Genomic DNA, 20367 nt, shown 5'->3' on the forward strand with positions numbered 1-20367 from the left:
TTCTAGGAGTTTTATGTTTTGAGGTCTTACAATTAAGCCTTTGATCCACTGTGAGTTAATTCTTGTGAGTGGATACCTGAACTTAAAAAAATCCATCTTGGACATCCTTAACCATTTCACTCAGTGATTATCCACGGAAATGATACCATATAAACGCCTTCTCTCCTGCAAGAATCACTATTTGCTATAAGAACATTTCTTAAAGGGCAGTTCCGGTGGCGCAGCGGTTTAGCGCCGCCTTCAGCCCAGGGCCTGATCCTGGAGACCCGGGGTCGGGTCGAGTCCCACGTCAGGCTCCCAGCATGGGGCCTGCTTCTCCCTCTGCCTGTGTCTCTGCCTCTCTCTGTGTGTCTCTCATGAATAGTCTTTTAAAAAATCCATCTTAGAGTGGTAGCTTTATCCTATTTCTGCCTTTACCAAAGCCACTTTGTGTTTAACGGTTCCCTCCGTCCTTCACCAGGACTCTCCCCAGTCTTTGAGAAAACAAACAGGCATCCTAGGAAGGGAGGCAGTGGGGAGCAAACAAGCAGAAAGGATTTAGGGCTCTCGCACGGCGGCTCAGAAAGGGAATGAGTGCAAGGTCAAGAAGATGGGGGCATAGCTCTCTCTCACCCAGCACCTCAGGAAACTTGGCAGGGCCCTCCCAGGGACACAAGTCACCATGCACTTCTTGGGAACGCTTTGCTACCGGTGAGGGTTTAGGTAAAATAAATGCAGAAAGGACGAGAGGGCCTGCAATTCAGGCCGAAAACAAGCAAACTCGGTGAAAGCCAGCCAGCAAGCAAAACTCTTTAAAAAGAAGCGCACTGGGAAGGCTTCGCAGGCTCTCGGTCCCGGTCGAGGGAGGCACCAGGTGAATCTGGAGAGAGGGCGGGGAACGTGGCCACACGCCAGGTCTCGGGCGGCCGCGGGACAGCGGCTGGGGGCTGCGGGCTGCGGGGCTGCGGGGCTGCGGGTTGCGGGGCTGCAGGCCGCCCCCCCAGCGTCCCGCCCGCCGCCCTCGGGGCCGGGAGCTTCTCAGCGGCGCCCCAGACCCGCCCGCCGGGTGTGCGCTGGGGCCTCGCCCGCGGGGAGGGGTCGGGCGGGGCAGGGGCGGGCGGGCGGGGCAGGGGCGGGCGGGGGGGCCCCGCCCCCTAGAGGCGGGCGGGCCGGGCCTATTTGAGGCGCGGGGCCGCCGCCCGGTCAGGGATCGCACCGCCTCCCCGAAGCCGTCCCCGCAGCGAGCGAGCGAGCGCCGAGGCGTGGGGTGAGCGGCGGGGGCGCGGGGGGCGCGCGAGTGAGCGGGGGCGCGGGGGCACAGGGTGAGCGGCGGGGGCGCAGGGGCGCGGGGGGCGCGGAGGGGGCGCGGGGGGCGCGGAGGGGGCGCGGGGGCACGGGGGGCGCGGAGGGGGCGCGGGGTGAGCGGAGGGGGCGCGGGGGGCGCGGGGGGCGCGGAGGGGGCGCGGGGTGAGCGGCGGGGGCGCGGGGGGCGCGCGAGTGAGCGGGGGCGCGGGGGCACAGGGTGAGCGGCGGGGGCGCAGGGGCGCGGGGGGCGCGGAGGGGGCGCGGGGGCACGGGGGGCGCGGAGGGGGCGCGGGGTGAGCGGAGGGGGCGCGGGGGGCGCGGAGGGGGCGCGGGGTGAGCGGCGGGGGCGCAGGGGCACGGGGGGCGCGGAGGGGGCGCGGGGGCACGGGGGGCGCGGAGGGGGCGCGGGGTGAGCGGCGGGGGCGCAGGGGCACGGGGGACGCGGAGGGGGCGCGGGGTGAGCGGAGGGGGCGCGGGGGCACGGGGGGCGCGGAGGGGGCGCGGGGTGAGCGGAGGGGGCGCGGGGGCACGGGGGGCGCGGAGGGGGCGCGGGGTGAGCGGCGGGGGCGCAGGGGCACGGGGGGCGCGGAGGGGGCGCGGGGGCGCGGGGGCCCGCGGACCGAGCCTGCTGGCGGCCGGGACCCGGCGGGGGGAGCGCTGGGTGCTGATCCCACAGAAAGTGGTGATGCCCCAGGGCCTGAGTGGGCATGAGCCTGGCCTGGCGAACACTGCACATCCTAAGCTTTTGCAAATCAGTGACTCATCCCTGCCATTGGCTAATGTGGGCATTAATGAACCCAGGTCTGCGCGGCGAGGACGTGTAGGGTGTGGCAGAAAGAGCAGAGCCCCAGCGGAGCCAGCTTTTAAAGCCGATTTGAAGGTGTACTGTGAATTGTCAGGTGCTAAGGTAAAAACACTGTAACGTGCGTGCCCTCTGAGGAGTAGCAGCGTAACGCCAGAGAGGCAGGGAGGCAGGGACTTCGGCTTCAGGCCCACCCCTTCAAGAGGGGTTCCTATTCCAGATACGGTGGAATCTTTGTAAAGTGACTCCTGGGAGTTGGGTTGCTGAAGGCTGAACCACAGTGACCCAGTCGGTTTCTGGGATTCTGGGAAAGGATGGAAGACAGTTCCTCCGTGACCTTTGGGAGATTGGAACTGCTTCCTACATTCGTAACGTTTGGGGGTTACACTTAGAATCAGCACCTCTTCCATGTTCTGGGGGAAAGTTTGATGATGGTCTTTGAATGTTTTGAGCTTTGAAGCGCTAGAAGGATGTCTCACCAGGTTACTTAAGGAATATAAGAAGGGGAACACTGATAAATTGACCCTGTTTTTTGCAGGGGTCTTTAATTAATGAAGTCTCACTATACTACTAATATGCATAAATGTTTTTACTATAAAGACTTCAGTTATTGCTATGTTGCTATATATATCAGTTATTGCAGTGAGCTCAAAAGGCCAGTGTTCCTCTCACCTATAGTTTATAGTTACCTATTTGTTTAGAACCTCATCAGCCAGACTCTAAATCTTAACTGCAGCAGACGCCTACATTCATGTATTATATGAGCATCTCATGTTGGCCTTAGATACAGTTGACTTGTAAGCTTAACATAGTTGAGACTCATGGTAACTGATCTGAAACCTAGCCTCCCTCTCCTGTGATGGTTTGGGAAAGAGGCTCCCACTGAGGACAGCTGGGTTGACATTGGGTGTCTAGAGCCTGAACTGGGTAATTAAATTCTGAGTGCTAAGCCTGCCAGGGCAGTGCTTGCTGTAAACTTCCAATTTGCTGCTAAGTATCATGTGTTCTTTCTCTCTTGACTGATGTTCAGCTTTTCCATAGGGGGAAAAAATCAGTAACTGAGAGGCACAGAGTAACTTTACCTTCCTTGATGCTGAGGAACTATGATAAGAAGGAAATCCTAGTAAAAGACCAGTTTCCTTTGTTCCCAACTCAGCATCACTGAATTTGGCTTTGGAAAGTACTTTCCTCACGCCCTGCTCCTTTTTTCAGCAAGAGCAGGAAGTAGACTGCCTCTCCTGTGGTCTTTGGAGAGGAGGTGTGGGCAGTGCCTTGGGGTTCTGAGGAAATACGTTCGTGATCTACTTCTCTTTCAGCTTGTGTAAAGGTCAGGGCCCTGTGTGAGCAGAAATTTCAGAAGTGCTCCCAGGAACCCTGGCTACTGGACTAATTGCTAGGTGGATCTAGAATAGCAGAGTACAGTAAATAGCCCCTCTTTATTAGAGGGAAAAGCTACAATTAACAGCCAATTAAAATGATCTACATTCTGACTCATGTTTAAATTCTTTATTCCAAAGCAACATTGAACTACTTTCTGTAGGTTTTTCCAAATGTGAAGACCTACATAGTATTTCCTCATGTTTTGTTTGTTTTGTTTTGCTTTAATGTAGGGTTTCTTTCCTGGTGCTTCTAAATTTTCCGCTGCTGGGAATGGCAGGATGGAGTTCACGTATGTGTAGTATCTATAGGGTGAGAAGATTTTTTTTTTACATTTGATTGTGTCTCTATATAAATAGTTCATCTAAAAGAAAGAGACAGAGGGACAGAGAGACAGAGAGAGAGAGAGGAAATTTCCAGGCAAGTAAGAAAGATATTTATCTAAATAGTTTTATTTTTTTTAAGTTCTAGTTTTTTTAAGTTCTAACCTTTATTTCAAAAAAACATTGGTTATAACCTTTTTTGAAAAACAGATACAGATCTGATGGTAGAGAATAAACATATCGAAACTGCATATCCAATTTTTGGAGAAGTACACTTTATTGGTTTAAATGTGGTTATAATTAGCAAAGTGACTGTGCAAAATGGCATCATTATATTCAATACTGTGTGTATCAAAGCTCACTGAATGAGTCACTCAGCTAGTTTTCTGACAAAAACATGGTTTCTTTTTTTAATTTGTTTACAATTTCAACATGTTATGTAGTTCTGAATGAATAGGCCAGAGAATTAATTTCTAAGTGAAGTAATTAACACTTTTAAAGGATGATACTTTAAAATTTCAAAGAGTGAGGTTTGACATTCAGTATAAAATGAACCTGAAGTATGAGTGAGGATGCTTGGACCCTGGTTGTTGGCCTGCCAAGAACAGAATGACTTTGGGCCACCTCTCTGAGCCTCAGTTTCTTTACATCTATTTTTTTTTAAAGATTTTATTTATTCATAGACATACAGAGAGAGAGGCAGAGACACAGGCAGAGGGAGGAGCAGGCTCCATGCAGGGAGCCCGATGTGGGACTGGATCCCGGGTCTCCAGGATCACACCCCAGGCTGCAGGCGGCACCAAACTGCTGCGCCACCAGGGCTGCCCAGTTTCCTTACATCTAGAATGGGAATATTAACTTTCCCCTGAAAATCTTGTAAGATTATTATCAGAATGAAAATAGGGAAAGTATGGGAAAGTGCTTTATAAACTGAAAAGCAACACATTAATGCAGGGTGTCATTATTCTAATGAGCTTGTCTAATGTATCACAGCATGATACAAACTGTCAACCAAGGCTTTATATGAAACACAGTGGAAAGAAAGTGAAATCTGCTTTGTTTCTCAAATTGTTTTAGTTGGAGCTGAAAATAAGTTGAATATGCTTGGGCAGAGACTTTAAGAAGAAATGTTACATTTTGGAAATGCTTTAGTTTCTAGTTGTAATCAGCCTTTAAACACATTTTAGTTTGATTGGAGTTATGTTAATATGACACCTTATTAGGCCAATGGTACAGATTTAGCTAGTTTTAACTATTGAAACTAACTTTTTGGTTTTTATTGACCTGTGTATCTCCACTTCTATAGGGATACACATGTTAATCAGCCTAGACAGGTGTATCTCAACCAGGCACAACTTTGCCCTTTTGCCCCAGCTTCCAAGATGTGTGGCAATGTCTGAAGACATTTTTGGTTGTCATAATTGGGAGGTGGGGTATTGTGCTACTAGCATCTTATATATTGAAGCCATAGATGCTAGTTGGAGACATTTCCAACTCCAACAAAGAATCCAACCTGAAATGTCAGTGGTGCTGAGGTTGAGAAAAAGCCTTTACAGAATAGGAATATCTAAGAGAAGCCAAAAAACACTTATGAAGTTGTAAGTCTGGGTCTTTAGTATGTTATGCAGGAATGGAAGAAGTTTGTGTAATCAAAGGAACTGAACTTTCTGCCCATCGTGAAGTTCAAGATTGTTTCCTTCCAGCATCCAAAATAAGAGAGGCTTTGTTTTCTTAAGAAGTGTCCTTTCTGGGTGCGCCTGGGTGGCTCAGTCAGTTAAGCATCTGTCTTCAGCTCAGGTCATGATCCTGGGCATCCTGGGATCAGGCCTCACATCAGGCTCTCTGCTGAACAGGGAGTCTGCTTCACTCTCTCCCTCTGACCCTCCTCCTGCTCGTGTTCTCTCTCTCTTTCTTGTTCTCTTTCTAAAATAAATAAATAAATATCTTTTTTTTTAAAAAAAAGATATTTATTTATTTATTCATCAGAGAGAGAGAGAGAGAGAGGCAGAGACACAGGCAGAGGGAGAAGCAGGCTCCATGTCAGGAGCCTGACGTGGGACTCGATCCCAGGTCTCCAGGATCACACCCCCGGCTGAAGGTGGCGCTAAACTGCTGAGCTACCAGGGCTGCCCATAAATATCTTTTAGAAAGAAAGAAGGAAGAAGGAAGGAAGGAAAGGAAGGAAGGAAGGAAGGAGAAAGAAAGAAAAAGACAGAAAGAAGACGAAAGAAAGAAAGAAAGAAAGAAAGAAAGAAAGAAAGAAAGAAAGAAAGAAAAAGAAAGAAAGAAAGAAAGAAAGAAAGAAAGAAAGAAAGAAAAAGAAAGAAAGAAAAAAGAAAGAAAGGAAAAAGAAGAAAAAAGAAAAGTCCTTTCTGGGGCACCTGGCTGGCTCAGTCCGTAGAACATGCAACTCTCGATCTCAGGACTGTGAGTTTGAACCCCATGTTGTGTGTAGAGATTACTTAAAAATAAAATCTTAAAAGAAAAAAAAGACTTCCTTTCTTTTCCTTTTCTGTAATAACACTTGTCTCAAGTTCCTCCTATGGTGGCTGCACACTTTTCTAAGCAGCAGTAGCCTTTTGGGGAAGGAAGCTCAAGTGGAGAAGCAGGTGACTTCTGCTTTAAAAGATTAAATGCTGGGGATCCCTGGGTGGCTCAGCAGTTTAGCGTCGCCTTCAGCCTAGGGCGCGATCCGGGAGTCCCGGGATTGAGTCCCTGTCGGGCTCCCTGCATGGAGCCTGCTTCTCCCTCTGCCTGTGTCTCTGCCTCTCTCTTTCTCTCTCTCTCTCTGTGTCTATCATGAATAAACAAATAAAAAGTCTTAAAAAAAAAAGATTAAATGCTACAGGAAATACATGAATGTAAGCCCTGGGAGAGTCACTGTGACTTCCTACTCAAATTGCTAGCAGTTTCCCACATTTGAAGATGGATGATATGGTGATACCATAAACTGCTTCCAAATATGTTTGAGAATGTCCAGATTTTAAAAAGAGATGTGTAAAAAAACTTAGAAGGTAATATTCAACTGTGACATAAATAACAGCAGAGTATGATAAACTATCTGATATGTACAAATGGAGGACATTCAGTCCTAGGAGGACATTAAGTTGTTAAGTCTTATTTTTTTTTTTCTTTACCAAAAAGTCTGATATTTTAACTGTTTAGGACCTATCAATTATTATTCTTTAGGGGTAATGTCATTTCTTAAAATAAATTAGTACATATCACAGTGGGCAACTCAAGGGAAAAGAGATTCTGATTGTTTAAGATCTAGATCACTTTGGCCATAGTTCAGGTGATCCTGACTCAAGAAAACTCACCCAGGCCTTAGGAGTCCAAAGCTTCCCTCTTCCCCTCACTGCCAGAGCACCTGCAGTGGGAGCAGGTATAAAACATCTTAAATGGTTAGAGACTTGGCATAAGGAGAGGAGCAGGAGAAAGCAGGAAGGTTGTGTCAAGGCCACCCCTCGAGTCAGCTCTGGGCAAAGCCAACTCTTTTTGGTTAGCATCCTACCCAAAAATATTTTACTCTACATTGCCTGACTTCTTTTCTTTTCACCCTAGTTTGTTATACTGCCTGAGTTTCGTTTGGAGTAACAAATATCATGAATTAAAAAAAAAAAAAAAGTATCCTGTACCTGCCTTTTTTTTCTTCATTGCTCCACATCCGGATCTCACCTCTCCTTTAAGGCTTAGTTCAAACAACACCACCTCTTCCCATTTTAGAAGTCATAGTTCTAGTTGCGATGCCCCATCACACGGTCTGGCTCACAGCATTGATCCCTCGTGATTCCTGATGGCCCGTGAGCCCTTTGACCATACAGATCTTAGCCTATCTGTCTTCGGACCCAAGCAAGAGCCAGCATGGTGCCTGGCCCAGAGCAGACATAAATACGTGCAAATGAAGGAATAAATCATTGGTAGCCACTCCATCTGGGGCATTGGTTTTCAAATCTCAGTAGGAATCTGTCAACTCTGCTTTCCTCCTAAAACCCAGAAGAAGGCATGGGGGTTGATCTTGGGAGTGGGAGGGAAGGTGGGTGATATTAAGAGGCTCAACTCTTTGTAAGAGGTGGTGGAAAAAGCACCCAGGAGGAAAGGTGAGGAGGACCACAGATGAACCAGGACTGTTTCTGTCCTTACCAAAGAAAGGGGCAGGACATTTGCTTCCTCGTTCCTTCAGAACATAGGTTGGTCTGATTAGACTTGAGAATTACGAGTTAAATAGGGCTTGGTGATCTAGCTGGAGTGCATCCCTGCTAGAGCTTTTTTTTTCCTTGTAGTTCCACACTATTGATTTAGGTGTATTTGGGGAATATACTGGCTTGGTTTAGAAGAATGCCTGTAGATAATCTAGAACTGCCCAATGTACTGTTTGTGATGTTATATTAATATGGAAACTGGTGAAATTGTCTAGGATCAAATGATAACCTATCTTTTTTCCCCCCTTTTCAGGAAAATGGCAGACAGTTTTTCAGTAAGTGTTTTATGTCTGTTTTCTTACTGTAATATCCATTCCACGTAGGTTGAGGGCTTTTTTTTACCACCAGACATTCGCTTCTAATTCTCTCACCATGTGGCTTCCTCTGGCCTTAACTGTCCAATGAGGGCTGGTTAGCTGAAGTCTTGTTTTACCAGCAGTAGGTTCAGGAAGAAAGCCAGGGAGATTGATGCCTGGGACTCACTAACCATAACTCCTTTACTAAAAAGCCTGGGATAGAAACAGTTTGACTTCATGGGCAGAAGCTGAGAAATAATATGAGCAAAGGGAAGGATGGTGCAATGGTGCTGTCTCAGCATCCTGATTTCTACGATTTTTCTTTTCGTGTCAGTTAGAGATGATGTACTTTTACATAGAGGAAGTCTAGCTCCTGACTTTGGCAGGTTAAAAAAGGCAACCCTCCATGATCCGAGATGATGGGAAGAAAGAATAAAGGGATGCAGGAGCGGCCACAGTTGCCTGGATGCCCCATGAGGCAAAAAGGACAGGGGAGCTACCCAGGCTTCTCTCTTCTTCCTATTCTTTAATTTCTGGCCAATGCTTCTCCTTAGCCAGACTCATCTGGGGGAAAAAAAAAAAAAAAAAAAAGAAGTCCATCTTCAGGGGTCAGTTCTCCTGTGATCAGCCCAGGGCAAAGAGAGGGATGGATTTGACCAGCACATTGCCACATTGGGAATGTGGCAGGACTGACTCTGCTGTCAGACATGGAACTCATTGAACTATGAGAACTCAAGCCCATCATTCTGACCACCTACTGTAGGGCTTCTCTTCATCTGAACCATGTAGTTGTTTGACTAAATAATCATCAAAACACAGATAAAGCAAGTACCTGCTTATATCAGAAACCACTGTGCATGGCCATGTACCTGTTGTGGCTGCCAGGGACAGTCTTGTGGTTCTGCTAGAGATTGGAAATGGGACTGGAAGCCCTTTGAGAGCTGCTAAGAAGGGGACCACACCTCTTAGAAATCCTTCTCTGGAATGGTCTTGTGAAACTGGTATGGAGGCTTCTATTAAGCCATCCTTGTTCTTTCCAAGGAAAAGCCTTATGCCATTGGATAGTTGTATGAACTTTACCATGTAGTTAATATGTTGACACTATACGGCCAAGAAAATATGGCAATCGCTATTAGAATTATAGTGCATCAATAAAACACATTCTTTATGGAAAGACAATTCATGTTAAGAACTATAAATTGCTTTGCTTTGTTTTCCATTTTCTATATGGCTCTCCTCATCCCCATACAAACAGTAATTAATCTGGAATCCCACTTAATGGCATGATCTGTCTTTAAAAAAAAAAAACAACTTAAAAATTTTAAACTAGTTTTAGATTTATAGAAAAATTGCATAGATAGTACAAAGAGTTCCCATTTACCCTATGTCCACTTTCCTCTAATATTAATGTCTTACATTAGTATGGTACATTTTTTACTATTAATAAACCAGTACTGATACATTATTACTAAAAAAGAAAAAGAAAGTGATGAAGCATATATAACCCCAAAGTCTAATTTTAGTCTTATGAACTGCAAACTGTTTAATAGGCAGGAAAATTTTGTTGATGTGAATTTCATACCCTTACTATATCCCTCTACTTCTTAGATCCCATATTCCTGTTTTCCTGAAAGTTCTGTTTTTGTAAATGTTTTTCATCCTGTAATTATTGATATCTTTCTGTCTAGCTTAATGATGCTTTATCTGGGTCTGGAAACCCAAACCCTCAAGGATGGCCTGGTCCATGGGGAAACCAGCCTGCTGGAGCAGGGGGCTACCCAGGGGCCTCCTATCCTGGTGCCTACCCTGGCCAGGCACCTCCCGGCGGCTACCCCGGCCAGGCACCTCCCGGCGGCTACCCCGGCCAGGCACCTCCCGGCGGCTACCCCGGCCAGGCACCTCCTGGCGGCTACCCTGGCCAGGCGCCTCCCGGCGGCTACCCTGGCCAGGCGCCTCCTGGCACCTACCCTGGCCCCACAGCACCTGCTTATCCTGGCCCAACAGCACCAGGAGCCCAACCCGGGCAACCGAGTGGGCCTGGGGCCTACCCACCTCCTGGACAACCAAGTGCTCCGGGAGCCTACCCTGCTGCTGGTCCCTTTGGCATCCCTGCTGGACCACTGGTAAGATGGAACTAGCCATTTCATATACTTGAGTGTGATCAGGACAAAGCTAATGACGAACGAACAGAGCAATTTTCTCAAGTCGGTGCCATTACTTTGCTGTGCTCTGGCTGGGAGCTGGCTCTGAGCACCAACCTGCAAAGGGCTTCAGAGAGACCTGAAGCTTTAAACTCACTGCATAGAGCCACTTTTCAAGGACCAACCATGATGTATGTCAGCCCATTAGAAAAACTCATTGTTTGTATTGAGATTAGTATGTGTACTATTAGTATGAAGAGAAGTCAGTGTATCTTTTCAAGACATCTGTAAGGCAGCTTTAATATAAATGAAGTTAAGATCATAGTAATGAGGGTACATTTTAGTTAATATTATCAATAAACGGTACATAACTCATACTAGCAGTGTGCTTCTACATGGGTGATATCATTTAACCCCATAACTGCCCTGAAAGATACTGTTACTAGTCCTACTTTTACACACGAGGAAATGAGACAGTAGAGAATTAGTTACACAATTTGTCTAGGCTCATAGAGGGAATGTGTAGGGAAATACCAAGGTAATGTGGTTTTGAAAAAACCTTCTAAAGATAATTTTGTGATTTTAGGATTGAATTTTCATTTGTATTAAAACCCATTTTAGTATATGAATTCTAAGTATAAAACCTAACTCTATGGAGACCCTAGACACATCTCAAAAATAGATCCTTCACTTCCAGATGTATAATCTAGTTGGGAGATAACATACAGATGTTGGGAAAGCATTTAGTAGCAGTGTGGGATCAGACCCTCTCAGTACTGTGTGGACATTGGCATAGGTAGCATCTGACCTGCCTTTAGGTCTGCCTAGAGGAGAGTACAGAGAAGGCGTTGGGAGCATGGGCAGCATTGAGCAGGCCTTGGTTGACCACAGTTAGTCTTTTGTAGACAGATGGGGACATGGAAGCTGTGAAAAGGAAGAGGCAGATGTGAGAGGGGTTGCAGAGGAAGAACCCCAGGAACTAGTGGTTAGGTCTTAGTCAGGGATGACTGGGTTTTCAAGGCCAGACAATTAGAGCAGCAGCTAAGGGTCAGCCCAAACCAGGAACTCAGGAAGGAGATCTGTTGGGACATGGGGAGGAAGAAACAAACTCCAGTTCACACCTGTTGGACTTGAAGCATCTGTAGGAAATGCAAATAGGAGAAAGTATAGGTCTAGAGAGAAAAGACTTGGGTGGTGGTTGAACTGGGGTTGGGGGGGCCGGGGTAAGAAATTATGAAGGGAAAAGAGAAAAGGCCAAAGGGAGTTTGGGAATATTTACAGCACCTTGAACATAGATGGTTAATAAATTTTTGTGGAAGAACTAGGGAATGTATTAGATGAAGAGTGTTCTTCATTTCAGAAATATTTAGGATCTGCCACACTCAAAGCACCCTGTTGATTCCATGTAAGTAGAGCTTATGAGAACTCACAAGTCCCCAGATGTGACACAATGCCTGCTCTCAGGGAGCAAATGACCATGATGAAGTATGTTATGTGACAGGGTTCTTAAGAGTGGCACAAGGATGTATAACTAAAACTGATATGATTATATCTCAGTAAAAGTAATTTTTAAAAAAGAAAAGTGGCACAAAAATATTAATGTTGATTGCAAGGACAAGCCTAAGCCTTTCCAAAAAATAGTCCACGTGAATGAATCATAGATTAGGATGGCCTTACTAGTGAGAGATACAGTGCTCCAAAAGGGAATATGTTCTGTCTTTGGCACCAATTAACTGATGGCTCTATTCCTTTTTTTTTTTTTAAAGATTTATTTATTTAGTCAATCGGAGAAGGACAATCATTGTATGATTTCACTCATACGTGGAATATAAGAAATAGTGAAAGGGATTATAAAGGAAAGAGGGGAACTGAGTGGGAAAAATGAGAGAGGGAGACAAACCATGAGAGACCCTTAACTCTGGGAAACAAACAAAGGGTTGCAGAAGGGGAGGTGGGTCGGGAGATGGGGTAACTGGGTGATGAGCATTCAGGAGGGCACTTGATGAGGTGTTATACTATATGTTGGCAAATCGAGCTTAAATAAAAACAAAGGTAAAAAATAAAATAAAAATATTTATTTATTTATTTATTTATTTATTTATTTATTTATTTGAGAGAGAGAGAGAGAGAAAGAGAGAGAGACACCAAGCCAAGGGAGAGGCAGAAGCTCCCTGCTCAGTGGGGAGCCTGACAAGAGACTCTATCCCAGGACCCTGGGATCATGACCTGAGCCAAAGGCAGACACTTCACAGCCACCCAGGAGCCCCCTGATGGTTTTATTCATGATTATTACTTACTTGTACATGTAGGAAGCCTTATCCCTTCAGGCCTTGGGCAGGGTGGCCTGAGAATCTGGAAAAATGGCTTAAATTAGGGTTATGTATTAGTCACATTAGCAAAATATTTTCCTTTCTTTCCCCAAGAACACATGACTCTATTGATACATGTATGTTTTTTATTCCCAGACTGTGCCTTATGACCTGCCTTTGCCTGGAGGAGTCAAGCCTCGCATGCTGATAACAATTCTGGGCACAGTAAGGCCCAGTGCAAACAGGTAAAGAGCAAAATTAGCAACTCTAACATATTTGTCAATTGGTTTTTGAATAAAGGATGATCTGTTTCAAATTTTAATACAATTTTTTAAATTTTACATTGAGAATTCTATACCACAGAATGGGATTATCCCATAAATCATGTGTGTGTTCCCACCAAGAAGACAAAATGTCCCTCACTTAAATCTTGTTTTTTCTCCCAGAACTATAATGGAACAGTTTTACTTTTTTTTTTTTTTAAGATTTTATTTATTAATTTGAGAGAGCAAGGACAAGCATGAGCAGGGGGAGGGGCAGAAGGAGAAGGAGAAGCAGACTTCGATCTGGAGCTGAAGGCAGATGCTTAACTGACTGACCCACCCAGGCACCCCCAAAAAGTTTTACTTTGTGAGGATAAAGGGCAAGAGCAGACAACCCATTCAGAAAAACCTAAGTTATTCCTGGCAGTGAGAGCCTTAGAATTTAAGGGAAGTACAGTCTTATGTAATGTAATACTTGGCCATCTCTCTACCGCTGAGCCATGTATTGTCTAAAAAACCAAGCATGCATTTTATATCTAGATACCCATTAAAGATTAGGGTCAAAAACACAAAGATTGCACTGGATGTAATTTTGAGTTCATCTGAGAGCTTACACATCATACCTCTCTCCCCTCATATTTGGACAGATCACCCTGCAGCCATGCAGGTCCCAGTGCAGTCTTAGTGGGCTTGACTGTCCTTTCTGCCTTCCTCCTGGGCACAAAGCAGAGTCATAGATTCCCAAGCTGTCAGCCAGGTCTACAGATGTTAAATGGCAGGATGGTGGAACCCCAGTCTTCTGAGTAGACACTACTTATGTAAAGATTTGAAAAGGGGCGCCTGAGTGGCTCAGCGGTTAAGTGCATCTGCCTTCGGCTCAGGGCATGATCCTGGAGTTTGGGATCGAGTCCCACATTGGGTTCCCTGCATGGAGCCTGCTTCTCTCTCTGCCTGTGTCTCTGCCTCTCTCTTTCTGTGTTTCTCATAAATAAATAAATAAATAAAATCTTAAAAAAAAAAAAAAAAAAGATTTGAAAAGACCCTACAAGTTAAAGACTGCTTCAATAGAAGTCAACCTTGGCTATTGGAACTGGTTTTGATGGAGGTGAGCTAGGATGGAGTAAGCCCCTGAGCTCATCTAGGAAAATCCGTGCTGATTTATGGCTGCCCTGGGATGCCTGGCTGTGGTTATCACCACTGCCAGTGTATTTACATGTAATACAAGCAGGTTAAGGATACCCTGAAGACATCCAGGATGCCTGTCCTGAGGTAGTAGTACCATTAAAGCTCCTGCAGCCATAAATTGATCTGTGTTTCTGGGTCTTACCGACAGTGCACAAAAGGTACAAGTTCAAGCTATGTACACAGGTACACAGGATTCTTGTGAATCCATAAACAACTTTGTGTCTTTCACTTTGCTCCTCGTGGATCAGTGGGAACCCCCTTTTCTGTTACCAGGAAATGGACTCAGCCTCTGATATAATCATTTTACATCCAGCCAGCCTTCTCTGGTTCTGGGTGGTAGCCAGGACCCTAAGCCCACTCTTCTTTCCACACAGCCTGTACAGCTTCTCTCTAAACACAGTGCTTACCTGCACGATAAAGCTGGCCTCACAGCCAGTTACAATGTCCTTATCCATCTTGCTTCCCCAAATAACACAGAAGCCAGCACATTTGATCCTATGCATTCAGCACTCACGATTTGTACTCTCCTTCCTCAGCCACTATCACACAGAACCACACTGGATGTTTGTCTTATTCAGGGTTTTTGCACTAGAAACCTTAGCCCCAGTAATACTAGAGATGCAGACAGACTGTGGCAGATTAATATTAATTTTGGTAGAAATGGTTAAGATGGTAGTAAACTGAAAAAACAGTTGCTTCATTCTGCAAAATTTATGTGATGAGTTACATGAAGAAAAGAATGCTTAAGGTGGTAGAGATGGCAAGGTCTTCCTTTTCACTGTAGAGAAAATATAGCTATCGGATTTTTTTCTAAGTCAAATACAAATGCCATTGCTATCTGATTATATTGATCCTCTCCCTGTGCATTCAGTCATTGAAAGATACATTTGTGGTTGTATGTGTGTTACTGGGGAAATGAAAATGCCCAAGAAATAATTGTTAATAGGTTGAGTGTAGACCTTGCTTTAAGACGAGAACACCTGCTGATTCTGACATTAGTGCTCCAGGGAGCAGACTTTGAGAAGCTGAGGGTAGGGTTAATTCTTGAACAGTCTGAGGACTTGTGTTTGCATTAACATCCAAGGAGAAGGAACAAGGTCAAAAAGTTAAGCCAGCACTTCCATTAATTCCACTTCCCATCTTGGAATGTTTAACACATTTATCTCTCCATGACTTCACAACTTAGCAACAGGATTCTGAACATTATGTTCTCTCATTCTTGGTATTTTAGGACTAAGTTTTTGGTTAAGTAGAAGGAAGCCAGGTATTTGATAGGTATTAAAAGTAACTGGCAGGGCAGGAAAGAGGTAACCATTATGATTTGAAGAGTTTTCATAGTAGGCAGTAAAGAGGGAATGACAGCTAAATGGAATGATGTGACCAAAGACAAGGAGGCAAAAAAAGTGAACACGTAACTGCCTTGCTTACTTTCCAGTACTACAAGAGCGCATCAAACCGTGGCTTCGTTTACTTTCCAGTTTGAACCCATACTCTGGTTTATTTGCTTCCCTTTAGAAAATGTTGTGTATTTTATAAAATGATTTGATCTTTAGAAAATGATGAATTCTTCCTTTGATACAAATGTACAACTTGAATCACTTTACTAACTCTGGTCTTTGGTTTAAAACAGACTTGCTCTAGATTTCAAGAGAGGGAATGATGTTGCCTTCCACTTTAACCCACGCTTTAATGAAGACAACAAGAGAGTCATTGTTTGCAATACCAAGCTGGATAATATCTGGGGAAAGGAAGAAAGGCAGGCAGCTTTTCCATTCGAAAGTGGTAAACCATTCAAAGTAAGTTATTGCTGGGCAACTCTCTTGGGTCCCCTCCCTCTTTGGGAGCTTTATACTATCGCTCAATAAACTTTGCTGCCCACCAAAAAAACCCAAAATCAAAACAAATTAAAAAAAAAACAAATTAAAAAAACCAAAGTAAGTTATTGCTACTATTATATATTGATAATATATATTTCTCATGGGGAATCACTCACTCTACAACCATGATACACTTGAAATGAATTATCAGCTATCCTGGGACACCTAGCCAGTACCTCTGCTCCTCATCCTGAGGGACCAGGCTCAACAGGACTGGCACACTCTCCAGCTCCATGTCGGCATTTCACCATTGTCCCTGTTACTACACCTTTTGAGTTTTTAAAGCTTTTCTGAAAATGAGAAAAATAGCATCTTTAATAAAAAAGGAAGAAGGGGGCACCTGTGTGGCTTAATTGGTTAACTGACTCTTGATCTCTGCTCAGGTCTTAATCTCAGGGTCATTAGTTCCAGCTCCATGTTGGGCTCCACACTGGACTTGGAGCTTACTTAAAAAAGAAAAAAAAGGCAGAAAGTCTTGATGGTACAGTTGGGCTGAGACTCAATATATTAATGCAACGTAGCTGGCATGGCAACCAAAACTAATTTTTTTTAAAATTCTGAAATTAATGTTTGTTTTATTAAAAAGAAATTTTACAGATTTTCAAATTAGAAAACTTCCATCTTTTCCCCTTTCTCCCAACCTCACAAGGGTTGCAACTTGGTTAATATCCTTCCAGTATTTTCTATGACATACAACGCTATTTATTTTAAAAACTTTATTTATTGGGCAGCCCAGGTGGCTCAGCGGTTTAGTGCTGCCTTCAGCTCAGGACGTGATCCTGGAGACCCGGGATCAAGTCCCACATCGGGCTCCCTGCATGAGCCTGCTTCTCCCTCTGCTTGTGTCTCTGCCTCTCTCTCTCTCTCTCTCCCCTCTCTGTGTTTCTCATGAATAAATAAAATCTTAAAAAAAAACTTTATTAAGTAATCTCTACCCCTGAACTCATGACTCTGAGGTGGTTGACAGTAGAGTGGCCAATAAAACAACTAGACTATAAGTTCCTCAAAGGCAGGGACTAGGGATCCCTGGGTGGCTCAGCAGTTTAGTGCCACCTTCAGCCCAGGGTGTGATCCTGGAGTCCCGGGATCGAGTCCCATGTCAGGCTCCCTGCATGGAGCCTGCTTCTCCCTCTGCCTGTGTCTCTGCCTCTCTCTCTGTGTCTCTCATCAATAAATAAAATCTTAAAAAAAAAAAAAAAAAAAGGCAGGGACTAATAGGGACCATGTTCTATATTTGGTGGACATCTCTTCATATTAGAACATCATTATTTAATAACATTTCATTGCTTAGATATGTGCTAATTCTATGAGTGCCCTATGGATGATAATTTGGAGCATGGAAATATTCCAAATAAATGAAACCTGGAAAAATTTATTTTACTAAAACAATATAATATTGGTCCTTATAAATCTTTGCTTCCTAGAATTTTATTCCAAGAATGTACATAATTTTTTAGAAAGATTTTATTTATTTATTTGAGACAGAGAGAGAGAGAAGCACAAGCAGGGGACGGGGGGGGGGGGGGGGGGGGGAGGGGCAGGAGAGGAAGCCCGACATGGGGCTTCATCCCAGGACTCTGAGATCGTGACCTGAGCTGAAGGCAGCCTCTTAACTGACAGGACCACCCAGGTGCCCAAGAATGTACATATCTAAAATTTAGATAAGATATTGCCAAAGTGCTGCTTTCAAAAGGCTGTAAGGATAAACATGTTCACTACTATTGGAAGAGTGTTTCCCCTACTCTTGCCCCAACTGGTTATTATCAATTCTCACAACATATGCCACCCTCTTAGAGAATTTCTACTTCAGTATTTTTCATTTATTTATTGAAGTATAGCTTACAAAATTACATTAGTTTCAGGTGTACAACATAGTGATCAACATCTCTATATGCTATGCTGTGCTTACAAGTGTAGCTACCATCTGTCACCATACAACACTATTACAGTACCACTGACTGTATTCCCTATGCTGTACCTTGTACCCCATGACTCACTCATCCCATAACTGGAAACCTGTACCTCCCACTCCCCTTCAACCATCTTGCCTGTCCTTGTAGGTACCCCTCTCCTCTGGCAACCATCAGTTTGTTTTTTGTATTCATGGGTCAGTTTCTGCTTTTTGTGCATTTATTTCTTCCTTTGATTTTTTAGATTCCACATGTAAGTAAAATCATGGTATTTGTCCTTCTCTGACTTATTTAGCATAATATCCCCTAGGTCTATCTATGGTATCACAAATGGCAATATCTCATTCTTTTTTATGGCCAAGAAATATTCCATATAATATGTATTATATAATATATACAGATAGATCAATCTCACATCTTCATCTATTCATCTATGGATCCATACTTAACATTGCTTCCGTATCTTGGCTATTATAAATAATGCTGCAGTAAACATAGGGGTGCATTTATCTTCTCAAACTAGTGTTTTCATTTTCTTTGGGTAAATACCCAATAGTGGACTTACTGAATCATAATAGTATTTCTATCTTTAATTTTTTGAGGAACCTCCATACTGTTTTCCACAGTGGCTGCACCAATTTACATTCCCACTAACAGTGCATGAATGCTCCTTTTTCTCCATATCTTCGCCAGCACTTGGTGTGTTTATTTTTTACTTTTAGGTGTTGGCCATACAAAAACTTTTTGTGTAGATACATTATTAATCTTTACCTTTATAGCTTTACCTTATCTTTATCATCTTTTTTTTTCATTTTATTTTGCTTGAATCTTTGGATAATCTGTGGAATTTATTTTTGCTGTAAAGTTCCTTTTTTGGACTTCAGTCAGTTCCACGGATGATCAGAAAGATGAAACGTGGGACATTCTGAGCTTAGGCCAGACTGGTTTTGAAATTAATGAGCATTTCTAACAGTTTTTTTGTATGTGCCATTTCAGATACAAGTGCTGGTTGAATCTGACCACTTCAAGGTTGCGGTCAATGATGCCCATTTGTTGCAGTACAATCATCGGATGAAAAATCTCCCGGAAATCAGCAAACTGGGAATTTCTGGTGACATAGATCTCACCAGTGCTTCATATGCTATGATATAATCTTAAAGGAGAAGATTTTAAAAAAAGAGAATTGAATATTCATTTAAACTTACACATGTAAACTTCATGTTTCGACTGAAAAATTTTACCTTTATTCATCACTATCCTTCTTGTAAATCATCCATTTAATAAACATTCTAAGAGTTCCCTGTCTTTATGTGCCATTTAATTGGGGCAATTTATTCTTGATAAAGCACAATGGACTCAGTGGAAAAGGAATATGTAGCAATATTAATATCACATTAGAGTCTCCCAGAGTTTTCTATACTTACTAAAACATTTAAAGAAAATATTTTAGGGATGCCTGGGTGGCTTAGTGGTTGAGCATCTGCCTTCAGCCCAGGACGTGATCCGCCGGATCAAGTCCCACATCGGGCTCCCTGCATGGACCCTGCTTCTCCCTCTGCCTATGTCTCTGCCTCTCTCTCTCATGAATGAATAAATAAAATCTTAAAGAAAATATGGGGGGATTCCTGGGTGGCTCAGGGGTTTAGCGCCTGCCTTTGGCCCAGGGCACGATCCTAGAGTCCTGGGATTGAGTCCCACGTCAGACTCCCGGCAAGGAGCCTGCTTCTCCCTCTGCCTGTGTCTCTGCCTCTCTCTCTCTCTATGTCTATCATGAATAAATAAATTTTAAAAAATTAAAAAAATATATTTTAATTTTTTTAAAGAAAATATTTTAATCTCTGTCTCTCAGAGTTTCATAAAACCCTGAAGATGCTACAAGAAAATCATTCTCCCATTTTCTTAAGTTTATATTCAGGAAATGAGAAAAACACAAAGTATGGCTGTTAATGACCTACAGTTATTGTTAGCATTCTGGTATATTTCTTTTCACTCCTTTTAACTATTTTTTTTTCTAAATTATACTTAGCTGTTTTCAAATCCGTATTTGATAACAGGATGAGACAATCTTGTTGTAAGTTCTCTTGGTTTTTATGAAATCTCCATATTTGCAGAGGAAAAATGAAGCTCTTAATTAGATACTATATCGTCAGCTTGAAAAATTTAATAGTTCCTATTGCCAACATTCTTAACTGCGCCTTTCTGCTCTTCCTCATTACTGGCAAGCCCAAATATATAATTTTGAAACTAGGATGTGGTCACAGCACTTCACTTTATAAGATCCAAATATTATTTGGTCTGTTTATTGTTTCTATAACACCATCTTCTCAGATACAGTCACAAGTTGGGTTCCCCAGGAAGCAGAAACGAGAACCCAGAGAGGCTTATGGGGGAAGAGTCT

General features: G+C 43.7%; 1 protein-coding gene across 4 annotated transcripts; it reads left to right on the forward strand.

The window, feature by feature from the left end:
- Positions 1–1124: 1124 nt before the first annotated feature.
- LGALS3 (galectin 3) lies at positions 1125–19267 on the forward strand. Of its 4 annotated transcripts, XM_072761622.1 has the most exons (8): positions 1186–1246; positions 2086–2191; positions 3697–3775; positions 8242–8263; positions 9973–10407; positions 12891–12979; positions 15813–15978; positions 18966–19267. In XM_072761622.1, the coding sequence occupies exons 4-8, from the start codon at positions 8246–8248 to the stop codon at positions 19119–19121; spliced, it is 864 nt and encodes a 287-aa protein (XP_072617723.1). In that variant the 5' UTR covers positions 1186–1246; positions 2086–2191; positions 3697–3775; positions 8242–8245; the 3' UTR covers positions 19122–19267. The 4 variants fall into 4 exon arrangements, with proteins under 4 accessions (XP_072617721.1, XP_072617722.1, XP_072617724.1 ...); XM_072761621.1 differs by lacking the exon at positions 3697–3775 and having other exon boundaries at positions 1136–1246; XM_072761623.1 differs by lacking the exon at positions 2086–2191 and having other exon boundaries at positions 1182–1246.
- The last annotated feature ends 1100 nt before the right edge of the window (positions 19268–20367 follow it).

This window comes from Vulpes vulpes, chromosome 6 (genome assembly GCF_048418805.1).
Source record: "Vulpes vulpes isolate BD-2025 chromosome 6, VulVul3, whole genome shotgun sequence".
Taxonomy (NCBI): Eukaryota; Metazoa; Chordata; class Mammalia; order Carnivora; family Canidae; genus Vulpes; species Vulpes vulpes.

Bases quoted from the DNA above. Each gene is read 5' to 3' on its own strand.
- LGALS3 (XM_072761620.1), top strand. The intron at 10,408-12,890 runs GTAAGATGGAAC...TTTTATTCCCAG, and splicing joins GCATCCCTGCTGGACCACTG to ACTGTGCCTTATGACCTGCC. The intron at 15,979-18,965 runs GTAAGTTATTGC...GTGCCATTTCAG, and splicing joins AAAGTGGTAAACCATTCAAA to ATACAAGTGCTGGTTGAATC.